General features: G+C 54.9%; 2 protein-coding genes across 2 annotated transcripts; both read left to right on the top strand.

Annotated features, from left to right (window-relative positions):
- Positions 1–245: 245 nt before the first annotated feature.
- LOC138105107 (transcription factor SOX-17-like) lies at positions 246–1,937 on the top strand. Its single transcript, XM_069004752.1, has 2 exons — positions 246–635; positions 927–1,937. The coding sequence occupies exons 1-2, from the start codon at positions 344–346 to the stop codon at positions 1,841–1,843; spliced, it is 1,209 nt and encodes a 402-aa protein (XP_068860853.1). The 5' UTR covers positions 246–343; the 3' UTR covers positions 1,844–1,937.
- A 7,466-nt stretch (positions 1,938–9,403) lies between these two features.
- LOC138105108 (transcription factor SOX-17-like) lies at positions 9,404–11,057 on the top strand. The gene is made up of 2 exons (XM_069004753.1): positions 9,404–9,765; positions 10,050–11,057. The coding sequence occupies exons 1-2, from the start codon at positions 9,474–9,476 to the stop codon at positions 10,973–10,975; spliced, it is 1,218 nt and encodes a 405-aa protein (XP_068860854.1). The 5' UTR covers positions 9,404–9,473; the 3' UTR covers positions 10,976–11,057.
- Positions 11,058–12,327: the final 1,270 nt, after the last annotated feature.

The following is a 12,327-nucleotide window of genomic DNA, read 5'->3' on the forward strand; positions in this document are numbered from 1 at the left end:
CGCAGTCGGTCCCCCGGGCCACACCCGGCACGGGTCCCGCGGGGGCGGGGGCAGCGCCGGCTGCGGCGGAGCCCGCGATGCGCTCAGGTGCCGGGCCCCGCCGCGCCGGGAGGAGCCGCGGGGCCGCCCCGCGGGGCAGCGCCGCGGGAGCCACGGCCGCCGTCCGGCTGCGCGCCCGCCCCCGCCGCCCCATTGGCCGCGCCGCGGCTCAAATAGGGCCGGGCCGGGCGCCGGCTCCGGCAGCAGCGAGCGGGGTCCGGGCGCCGAGTGTGTGCCGTGGGCCGGCCGCAGCTGCCGGCTTTGGCGGCGGTCGGCAGCGCGTCCCGAGCGGACCCGACGCGAGATGAGCAGCCCCGATGCGGGCTACGCCAGCAGCGACGACCAGGTGCAGGGGCGGTGCTCGCTGCCCATCATGATGCCGGCCATGTGCCCGTGGGCAGAGTCGCTGAGCCCGCTGGGCGAGGCGAAGGCGAAGGGCGGCGCGGCGCCGTCGGGGCCGTCGGGCGGCCGGAGCAAGGGCGAGGCGCGGATCCGGCGTCCCATGAACGCCTTCATGGTGTGGGCGAAGGACGAGCGCAAGCGGCTGGCGCAGCAGAACCCGGACCTGCACAACGCCGAGCTCAGCAAGATGCTGGGTGAGCGCGGGCGGGCGGATGGGCGCGGGGTCCCGGCGAGCGGCGCGTCCCGTCGGGCGGATCCGCGAGAGCGAGGAGCCCGGCCGGGCGTCAGGGTGCGGGGCGGGGAGCGGGGGGATCCGTGGGCTGTCGGGCCGGGGCTTCGGGCGGTCGCGTCTGAGGGCGAGCGAGGATCGCGCACACGCGGGGGCGAGGCTGGGGGGTCCGGGCCGCGGGCGGGGGCGGTGTCGGTGTTGGGGGGAGCGGGTGCGCATCGGTGAGCGGGCGGTCTGACGGTGTCGGTGGGTGCAGGTAAATCGTGGAAGGCGCTGTCGCTGGCGGAGAAGCGTCCGTTCGTGGAGGAGGCGGAGCGGCTGCGGGTACAGCACATGCAGGACCACCCGAACTACAAGTACCGGCCGCGGCGGCGGAAGCAGGTGAAGCGCCTGAAGCGGGTGGAGAGCGGCTTCCTGCAGCACGGCCTGGCGGAGGCGGCGGCGGGGCCCGGGCTGGACAGCGAGGTCGCCGGCGGCGGCGGCAGGATGTGCGTGGAGGGCCTGGGACTGCCGTACGGCGAGCAGGGCTACGCGGCGGCGGGCGCGGGCCACTACCGGGACTGTCCGCCGCTGGGCGCGGCGTTCGACGGCTACAGCCTGCCGACGCCGGACCCGTCGCCACTGGACGCGGCGGAGAGCGAGGCGCCCTTCTTTGCGGCGGGGCTGCAGGAGGAGTGCGCGCTGGTGCCCTACGGCTACGGCCCGCACGCGGCGGCCGCCGAGTACCCGGCGGCGTCCGAGAGCCCGTCGGGCGCGTCGCTGCGGCGGCACCTGCCGCCCGGGGAGGCGCTGGGCGCGGGCGGGTCGCTGCAGGCGCTGCTGGGCTGCCCGGCGCCGCTGCACGCGTACTACGGGCAGGTGTGCCAGCCGCCGGGCCCGGGGCGCGGCCCGCTGCCGCCGCCGGGGGCCGTGGGGCAGCCGTCACCGCCGCCCGAGACGGCGCCGTGCCGGGAGCAGCTGGAGCAGCTGCCGCCGGAGGAGCTGCTGGGCGAGGTGGACCGCACGGAGTTCGAACAGTACCTGCGCTTCGCCTGCAAGCCCGAGCTGGGGCTGCCCTTCGGCGGCCACGACGCCGCGGCCGCGCTGTCGTCGCCCGAGGGCGCGGGTCCCATCTCGTCGGCCGTGTCGGACGCCAGCAGCGCCGTCTACTACTGCGGCTACCCCGACTTGTGAGGGGCTCGCTGGGGCCCGGCACGGACACTGGCAGGGAGGCGCCCGGCCCCACTCCTATTTATGTAATTTATTTGAATCTTGAGAACTGACAGGGTATCCGTGACCTGCTCGAGGTTTAAAAGGTGATGTGCCCTCTCGCTGTCTAGGTGGGGCAGGTCTTACCATCACTGTCCGACAGTGACATGTAAAACTGTTCCTGATGTGGAATCATGATACTAGTGGCACATGGAGAATATAATTTCTGAGATCTTATTAGAGATCCATATGCTTTTGTATGTTTTACAGCGTGCTGGGTTTTATATGATGGATTTGTACAGAATAATTTTGCACTTTTACAATAAAGGGAAAATAATAAAACTGGTCTCTGAGAACTCCTCCAAGAGGTCTTATCGTCCTTTGATTGTTACTGCCTTTTAAACTACTTTTGCAAGTGTCCCTTTTAGTAAGCATTGAGTCCTCTCACACTTTCTGTAGTCATAGTCTTCCTCTGTCTCTCCTGCTCCAATTTTAAAGCAAAGCCTTTAGTAAATTCAGAAAATTTTAAGCCTCCCGTAACTGCCTACTCTAGGCTCCTGGTTTATGGTTTTTGTTCACTTTACTCCTTTACTGGTGCTTTCTTATAGAGTTGATTGATATGACTGAATTAAAAAAAAAAAAAAGACACATTTTATGTTTGAAGTGTAAAAAGTCTCTACGAAAGCGCCTGCTGGAACACGTTGGGGTTTGTTCCGTTTTTAATGGAAGCATGGACACACTGATGCCATTTAGAACAGCGCCTGTTTGGAAAGGCCGGATGAGCGGTGGTTCAAGCACCTCCTGGGAGAGAACATCTTTCGTGTCCCCGTAGCTGCTCTGCTGTGCCGGGCGGGGGTGGCGGTGGGAGAGCTGCAGAGGGGGGCTGCGGAGAACGAGAGCTGTAAATCAGGATTTAAAGTAGGTGAAAAATTACGACACGAGCCTCCAACGGGGGAGGCCGGCCGGGAGCGGCCCACTCGGCATCCTGCCACGGCGGCACCTTCACTCGTACTTCCAGAATCTTACCTCCTCTCTCCTAAAGAAGTCCCTTGGTCTAAGTCATCGCGTCTGTAGATAGAAATATCTTCGTGCTTAAGACATGTGCACCCTGCAATTAAAGTTGGGAGGGGAAAAGCCATTTTCATTTAGATTTTAGTACTAAGTCCAGCTGTGGGATGGGACTGATAAATTAATTATATCTATCGTTTAAATCGGGGGGAGGAGGTAACAGTCATCTGGGTCGTTTGCTTCCTAAGATAAAGCTGTGGAGCTGAGTCCCGGGGAGGAGGGGACAGGGGCCGAAGTGGCAGACTTGCCCAGTGATTAACCTGTCTTCCACGAGGACGGGAAATTAAATTGGGTCCGTTTTCAAATTACAATTAAAGAGACTTACGTTTGTACCTGTGAAAGATAAAATAGATGCAAACTGCCTCAATCAGTGAGATTTGAGCACAGCTTCGCTGGCAAAAATCGACTTAGTAATTGTGTGCTATTAGTGAGTCTTGAATTAAGAGGCATCCAGACCCTTAATATTTCATAAAATAGTCTACCCTCTAGCTTCTTAATCTTCCCATTTTACTTTTCAAACAGTCTTCAGTTGTCAGAAATATACCTAAAATATCCATCCTGTCACTCTCTTCACTCCTCTCCGAAATGTACACGAGAAAAATGATGTAATTCTGAAAGAGGGATACTTCAGAGCAAGGGCATAATATGTTTCTTTGACACCTTAATTTGGAAAGAAATACTACATGTTCAAAGCAGAGATACATAAACGCAGTAAATAAATGTGCATGCGAGGTGGTTTCATATTTGACTGAGTTTTCCTTTTATTATGATATTTAAACCTACAGGATTAAAATAATGTCCTTTTCTCACATGTTAGCAGCTTTCTGTGGGAAAATCACTTTGGTTGGTTTTCTAAATAAATCATCAATAAGCTTTTCATAACTTCAGTCACAATTTCTTTCCGTTTTTATTTTAGATGCAAGTTTTGCTCCCATCTCTGTCCTTCACTCCAACTTGTCAGACAGCTGAAGCCTGAAGCAGACTTGAAACTGTAAGTGGCTCATAATGAAGGTTGAAAACATTCTACTTTTATATATATATATATATATATATATATATATATATATGATACCGGAAGTGAATTGCACTAAATTGAAATAAATATTCCAGTTTTGGTAAGAGGGTTGGCTAGCACAACAGTCCAACACACCACAAGAGTGTGCCAACCTGTGTGTGGTGAAGATGTGGCAGATCTTCCAGCAACCCTTTCCACAGAGCTTTTGCAGACTCAGATCTAAGAATCAGTATTCGCCTGCATGTAGGCAGATGTGTAGCTCTTTTTTTAGCCCTTCCCTACGAGAAGAACTGTCTGAAACGTCTTTAAAATGTCTGAAACACGGCAGATTTATGCACTGCAAATATACATGAAGCAAAATTTTCTGAAGCTGGCTCCAAGAACTATTTTCCTTAAAGCGTCTTGACTTTCTGATTCTAAATGGCAGACGCCCAAATCTGTCCTGTAGCCCTTTTGAAAGCATTAAACCTTCCTCCCATTCCATGACTGCCTATGACAATAGGCACATTAAAAGAAGAACCCCAAACTGATTAATTTTTTTTTCGCAAGTGGTTTCCGCGTCAAGGTTCTCGCTGTCAGGCGGTGAAGGCAGTTGCCACGTGCCCCGGGGAGCTGAGGAGAAAGAAGGCTGCAACTGTGTGCCACAGACCGAGGTGCCTCCTGGACCCCTCGCTCTGCCGCACTCTTCGGTCAGAGTCGGGGTCTGCCACTGCCACTCCGATCCCGGCACTGCACCCTTGGCAATACGCTCCCTGGAAACCGCAGTTCTGGTTTACTCCAAAAAATAAACCGCAAAGATAGGGTGGCACCTGCAAACCCTCTCTAACCTTACCAAAACTCATTTTCCAGTTAAACAACGGCATTACCCGGGCAGCGCCTTCCGGCCCCTTCCTACAGGATTGATAAGTGCTCTCTGAAGTTCACGGAGATCACCTATGCCCCAAAGCCCAAAAGATATTCAGCTCTTTGTCTTTTGTTTGGTTTTGGGGTTTTTTTGTCCCTCTCTTATTGCTTCGCAATAAATCTGTAGTTACGTTTCGATTTTTCTTAACACAGTCAAGTCCCTTACGTTGGTGTCACGCTGCAGCTGGAAGAGCTTGGTTTGTCGTTTTTGTTTTCGGGTTTTTTTTCGGGGTGGGTTTGTTTGTTTGTGCGGGTTTTTTTTGGTTGGTGGTTTGGGTTGGTGGTTTGGGGTTTTTTTTTTGTTTGGGTTGGTTGGGGGTTTTTTGTATTTTTTTTGTTGTTGTTGTTTTGGTGGTCTGTCTGTGTGTGTGTGTGCTCTCTCTCTTCCTTAAGTATATGGATAGAAAAGTAAGTGGGCCTAATGTGGAAAAAAGAGATTTCAAGACAAGGTACTGAATTAAAGCTAGCTCAAGGTTTGTCCATACAGAGCAGGTGGCAGGAAAGCCAGGAAGTGAGAATAACAACACCCTTGGTAATGCAGAGGAGATGGAAATGTCACAAAGCAGTGGTTTTGTGCTCTGAAACCCTCAACATTAACTTAGCAGATTTCTGCCCATTTCTGTAGCTGTGTGCTTTTTCAGCTACAAAGACAGTAATCGCTAGAAGACATTAGCAGCAATACTGCTGAAGAATTTCTCCTTGTGTACAAATTTAGCTTACTTATGTGGCAACCCTCTTCTTCTGTAATAAATCCTCTCCCAGTGGCCCCTGAGAAGGACGACAGAAGCCGCTGGTAACTGTTAGCATGCCAGCACGGGATCAGGAGCTGGCCATCAACAGCCCGGGCACAGCAGGCACGGGCGGCAGGGACAGGGCGTTCGCACCTTGTGACAAGTGACATTAATGTGCATCGGGTGGCTGACTGCACTTATTGCTGCACCGAGTGACCAGCGCGATGGACAGAACTGTGAAACCCAGTAATCACACACCCACGTTTCCTTAACGTTAAGCAGTCGAGTAATGTGTTGACTAATTAAATGCCTGCGAGATCAGAGTTCAGTCGCTCTCTTCAGATTTCCGTCTGCAAGAGTAGGAATTTCTTTCACCTTCTTTGGACAGAGGCTCTTAAATACGGCAGCTGTCTGTGCGTCTAAGAGAGTGCGCTGATCAGCAAGGTTTCTCTCAGACTGCTATATTTTAGTGTTTTAAGTGTATGATTTTACCCTGAATAATTTACTCAGAAGGTCTGCCACATAAGGAGATTTCATCTAAGATATGAATCTTGTCCCAGAGCAAATGCTACGTAATTCCCTTTTTTCCTGCTGACACCAGACTTCTCTTTACTTTGGATGCTGCAAAATCTATCCTCGGTTTTGTCTGTTGTGCTAGGAAAAACCTCAACATCCAAACCTTCTAAAGAAAAAAAAGAAAATGATTGCACTTTTTACACTGTAAAATGACAGGTTATGAACGCGTTTGCAAAGAAAGGGGTAGGTTATTTGTTTCCCTTCCCTGCTTCGAGCGTTGCAAACCAACCCAGATGATGCTGCTGCTGTTAACATTAACCCATGATCTGTTTGGATTCTGGATTACAGGGTCCCATAGATGCTTGTGGCGTCCCAAGGCTGAAGATCGAGTGGCATTACATGCTTGTGTTTATTTCTGGAACTCGTTTCAAAGCCGCTTTTTTTTTGCTACTCGGAAGTCACTCGTACTCGGGGGAGCTGCTGATGGCTATGGGTCGGTAGAGCTGCTTTAGGGGACGAGCCCGACAAACTCACGCTGTCAGGTTGTTACGTGGTGTGACTGAATGAATTAGGTGATGCAATTCTTGTCGCTGCGTGATTCTGCTCGTCGGCCGGTGCTTTGACCTGGTCGGCTGTGAATTGCCCCGTTTCGTGTCTGCTGAAGAAAACCTACGGAAAACTCGGGAAGTCGGGTGTCTCCTGCCCTAATACTCGGCACTCATCTCCCCAGCGTGCTCCGGGCAGGGACAGCGGGCACTAGTCACCAGGTTAACCGGGCTGGTACAGGAGGCGCAGCCCGCGGGTGGAGCATCCAACCCGCCGCCCTTAGCGCCCGCCCGGCAGCCTCAGGGATGGGAAAGTCCGTGGTGGTCCCTCTGCAGCGCTGCCAAACAACGAGAACGGACAGTGCAGCGCGGGGCATGGAGGGGTGAAACAACGGGAGGGGGCCACCGTGCAGGCGGCCGGGAAGGGCGGCAGTGCGGCTCGAGGCCTGAAGACAGCCCGCTAAAAGCAATGCACACTTGTAAGACAGGTCCAGTCGCCCCTGTCCTTGAGGACGCCAAAATTTTCTAAAATAAACCTACTCCAAGTTAACTAGCTGCCTAGTTTTTATCCTAGGGAAATTTAAAACACGTGTCCAATGAATACAAGTGATCTTCTTTTATATTGTGTGTATGTTTGCGTGTCAAAAAACAGAGCAGAGAAGGTATTCTGTGCTGCGATAGGACACAGGGAAAGAGCTTTAAACTAAAAGAGGGTCCTTTTATATCAGACAGAGGGAAGCAGGGTGGTAAAACACTGGAACAGGTTGCCCGGAGAAGTTGTGAACGTCCTATCCTTGGAAGTGTTCAAGGCCAGGTTGGATGGGGCTGTGAGCAACCTGGTCTCGTGGAAGGTGTCCCCGTCCATGGCAGGGGGGTTGGAATTAGATGATCTTTAAGGTCCCTTCCAACCCAAACTAGCCTGTGATTACTTCCTGCAGTTTAAAGGGTTTATATATATATTCATTAACTTCTGTCGGAAAGAAATGATTTCAGACTTAGTCTGACATCATTACCATTACCAATGGATTGTTTGCCAAATAAGTATTCTGCCCCCCGAAACTTTCCCAGCCTGCAGGCATTTACATTCGCTTTTCCAGGTTTCAGACCTGTGTGAATAAGAAGGACTCTAACTCGTTTTAATGTATCTCTTTGCAAAGAACTAACACAGAATTATATAGTCTCGACTTCAAGCAAAATATGAACACGAAGGTACCAGTAAAGAAACTGTACGATGACTTAAATAATTACTATGTCCGTCGCTGGAGAGAAAACGGAGGTTCTCCGACGGCAGGAATCTATCGAGGGTGCTCCGGCTCCTGCTCCCCACCCGGGAGTTACCGCAATGCCTGGAGGGAGCCCAGCCCGGCTGCCCCGCATACCTGGCGGAGATAGGCTGTCATGGAAAAGCGAGCCTTATTGGAGGGGGAAAAAAGGGCGTTAATGACCGGCAAACTTAATTAATGAGGGCAGGATTTATTCAGGGTTTTTTTTTTCGCCTGCAACTTCACGCCTTTTCTATTCAAATGAGATGTGATCTCATGTATCAAGGTACAGATGCGCCTTTCAGCTTGTCCAGTTACACTGGAGCATAAAAATGCGCCAAGGAACACATCCTAGGTCATGCCAAGGTTTGCAAGTCGCGCGACTACTCGTTTATGGGCAAACTCTCTCTGCATTCATCCTGCATGAAATATGGCATTGATAACATATCTTCCGAGGTACGCGCTGAAAAATAGGGTTGGTGGTAATATCGAAAATATGATCGAATATTAAAAAGCCAGAATTGGAAGAATTATTACAGTTGATGAGAACGTCCCATTTATCATGCCATCATACGATGGCAGTAGGACAGTTGTAAAAATATTAAAACCACCTCAAACCAAACACCTGTTTTGAAAAAAAACCCAAACAATATTGTCTTTACAGATTTCCTGTATATTCCGATAAACTGAGGGTCGGCTTAATTTTGAACGCGTCGTGATTTAATGAAACCAACTTGCCACGGAGGCAAAGCACAGAGAGCTGACGGCAAGAAGATCCTGCGAGACAGCGACACTGACAGCCAGACGGGAAAAAAATCTCTCTCTGTACGCGGCGCTGGCCCACCATAGCTAGGAGCGCGAATACAACGAGCATTGCCGTGCCGTTCCCTCGGGGTAGCTGGTTACGGAGGGAAAGGGGCAGAGCAGGAGCATCAGGGGCGGCTCGGACCTGCTCAGATAGCACGACAGGGTAAGAAGCTGGAGTCGGAAGCACAGAGGATGACTTGTCTTGTTATTGCCAAGCTACATCCCAGATCTGCCTGCAGAAGAAGTCGCTTGTCCCTCTCAGAGTATTACAGGGTATCTCGGCACAACTCTAAATGCTCTGCCCTTTCCGCTCTTTCGTATCTGCTCCGCTCAAGGATGTCCATTAGCGCACGGCCTCGCTGGGCCGGTCGGTCTGTGCTGCCCTTGCGGAGGGCAGGGCTGAAGCCGAGTGCCTCTCACGAAAGCGCAGTCGGTCCCCCGGGCCACACCCGGCACGGGTCCCGCGGGGGCGGGGGCAGCGCCGGCCGCGGCGGAGCCCGCGATGCGCTCAGGTGCCGGGCCCCGCCGCGCCGGGAGGAGCCGCGGGGCCGCCCCGCGGGGCAGCGCCGCGGGAGCCACGGCCGCCGTCCGGCTGCGCGCCCGCCCCCGCCGCCCCATTGGCCGCGCCGCGGCTCAAATAGGGCCGGGCCGGGCGCCGGCTCCGGCAGCAGCGAGCGGGGTCCGGGCGCCGGGTGTGTGCCGTGGGCCGGCCGCAGCTGCCGGCTTTGGCGGCGGTCGGCAGCGCGTCCCGAGCGGACCCGACGCGAGATGAGCAGCCCCGATGCGGGCTACGCCAGCAGCGACGACCAGGTGCAGGGGCGGTGCTCGCTGCCCATCATGATGCCGGCCATGTGCCCGTGGGCAGAGTCGCTGAGCCCGCTGGGCGAGGCGAAGGCGAAGGGCGGCGCGGCGCCGTCGGGGCCGTCGGGCGGCCGGAGCAAGGGCGAGGCGCGGATCCGGCGTCCCATGAACGCCTTCATGGTGTGGGCGAAGGACGAGCGCAAGCGGCTGGCGCAGCAGAACCCGGACCTGCACAACGCCGAGCTCAGCAAGATGCTGGGTGAGCGCGGGCGGGCGGATGGGCGCGGGGTCCCGGCGAGCGGCGCGTCCCGTCGGGCGGATCCGCGAGAGCGAGGAGCCCGGCCGGGCGTCAGGGTGCGGGACGGGGGGATCCGTGGGCTGTCGGGCCGGGGGTTCGGGCGGTCGCGTTTGAGGGCGAGCGAGGATCGCGCACACCCGGGGGCGAGGCTGGGGGGTCCGGGCCGCGGGCGGGGGCGGTGTCGGTGTTGGGGGGCGCGGGTGCGCATCGGTGAGCGGGCGGTCTGACGGTGTCGGTGGGTGCAGGTAAATCGTGGAAGGCGCTGTCGCTGGCGGAGAAGCGTCCGTTCGTGGAGGAGGCGGAGCGGCTGCGGGTACAGCACATGCAGGACCACCCGAACTACAAGTACCGGCCGCGGCGGCGGAAGCAGGTGAAGCGCCTGAAGCGGGTGGAGAGCGGCTTCCTGCAGCACGGCCTGGCGGAGGCGGCGGCGGGGCCCGGGCTGGGCAGCGAGGTCGCCGGCGGCGGTGGCGGCGGCGGCAGGATGTGCGTGGAGGGCCTGGGACTGCCGTACGGCGAGCAGGGCTACGCGGCGGCGGGCGCGGGCCACTACCGGGACTGTCCGCCGCTGGGCGCGGCGTTCGACGGCTACAGCCTGCCGACGCCGGACCCGTCGCCGCTGGACGCGGCGGAGAGCGAGGCGCCCTTCTTTGCGGCGGGGCTGCAGGAGGAGTGCGCGCTGGTGCCCTACGGCTACGGCCCGCACGCGGCGGCCGCCGAGTACCCGGCGGCGTCCGAGAGCCCGTCGGGCGCGTCGCTGCGGCGGCACCTGCCGCCCGGGGAGGCGCTGGGCGCGGGCGGGTCGCTGCAGGCGCTGCTGGGCTGCCCGGCGCCGCTGCACGCGTACTACGGGCAGGTGTGCCAGCCGCCGGGCCCGGGGCGCGGCCCGCTGCCGCCGCCGGGGGCCGTGGGGCAGCCGTCACCGCCGCCCGAGACGGCGCCGTGCCGGGAGCAGCTGGAGCAGCTGCCGCCGGAGGAGCTGCTGGGCGAGGTGGACCGCACGGAGTTCGAACAGTACCTGCGCTTCGCCTGCAAGCCCGAGCTGGGGCTGCCCTTCGGCGGCCACGACGCCGCGGCCGCGCTGTCGTCGCCCGAGGGCGCGGGTCCCATCTCGTCGGCCGTGTCGGACGCCAGCAGCGCCGTCTACTACTGCGGCTACCCCGACTTGTGAGGGGCTCGCTGGGGCCCGGCACGGACACTGGCAGGGAGGCGCCCGGCCCCGCTCCTATTTATGTAATTTATTTGAATCTTCTCGGGACAGTTTCACAAACTTTGCCTGGGCGGAAATATGCTACTATCCTGATTATCCTGCAGGCTCCAGGTCTGGTTCGAACTGTTTTTCTGCTGGTGTTAACGGAATGTTTACATTTTTTTTTCTTACCTTCATGCACGTAATTACTATTACTTTTGCAACATCAGCCCTCTTACTCGTTTGCCCAGAACCTGTTTTTTATGTGTTTTTAACTAGATCTGTGATTATTTTTTTTTTTGTATTTCCAGAAAATAAATGAATGTACAGCTGTTTCTGTCATTCTTCTTTGCCACGTGGCCCTTGGGGCTTAGTAATCTGCAGTTAAATCTGTCATGCCCTAGGGCGATGCTTCCCGAATGCAAATACGGTATGATTCTTTCACCATCACAATGGCTCTAAAGCGGCCTCCAGGACCAAAGATGTTTTTTCCCAGGTGTGGCTGTATTCTTGTCACTTAGCTGAATGGCCAGATCTCTGCTGTTGGTTTATCTCTTGGAGTACAGAACATTTGACTGTACTTGTGTGTGATTTGTAGGTTTTTTTAACTTCTGATTTGAATGCCAACTGAATTTGCATTAATGCATTGGGGAAAAAACTCCAGTCTCTGCAGCAAAGGAAGCTAGGTAAGTTTGAGATACTAATTTTAAAGTGTACCTGGAAATCCATTGGTTTTGGAAAGTTGCAGATGAGAAGGTGACTTTGTACATTGTGATTTCTGTCCGAACCAAAGGATTCACAGACAGGATTGAAGCTGTATGTAGGAATTATATTATTTTCTGCCACCTACCTTCAAGTCTATTCATGCCATTTAGTACTGTGGGGTTCATGCTCAAGTTGATATTAGCGAGGAGAAAAAAAACAGTGCAGTCCAAGTGCTCATCTCAGCTACTATCAATCAACTGCTGGTACTAATTGACCATTAAAATGGGGGGTTTTAGCATGTTCACCTGTACTGCTCTGTTGTGACATTTTTGCCACTGCAAGGGTGCAACTACATCATGACTTTTCTGATGTTTGGAAGATGCTGGCTTGAGTCAACTTACAGTAATTTTAGTAGAGATTTTCAGATATTTTAATTTGCAAGCAGCAGTTCAAAAGTGATTAGCAATAACAAATATTTTTGGGTAAGTGTACTTTATCCTGCATTGGTTTATTAAACTACTGAGTTGTGGGTGGAGAAATCCTGCAAAAAATCCATTTGTGCAATTTATGCGTGGTTTCATAAAAATGAGTGACCATTTTTTAAACACACTATGGACACAGAGATAGCT

Source organism: Aphelocoma coerulescens, chromosome 2 (genome assembly GCF_041296385.1).
Source record: "Aphelocoma coerulescens isolate FSJ_1873_10779 chromosome 2, UR_Acoe_1.0, whole genome shotgun sequence".
NCBI lineage: Eukaryota > Metazoa > Chordata > Aves > Passeriformes > Corvidae > Aphelocoma > Aphelocoma coerulescens.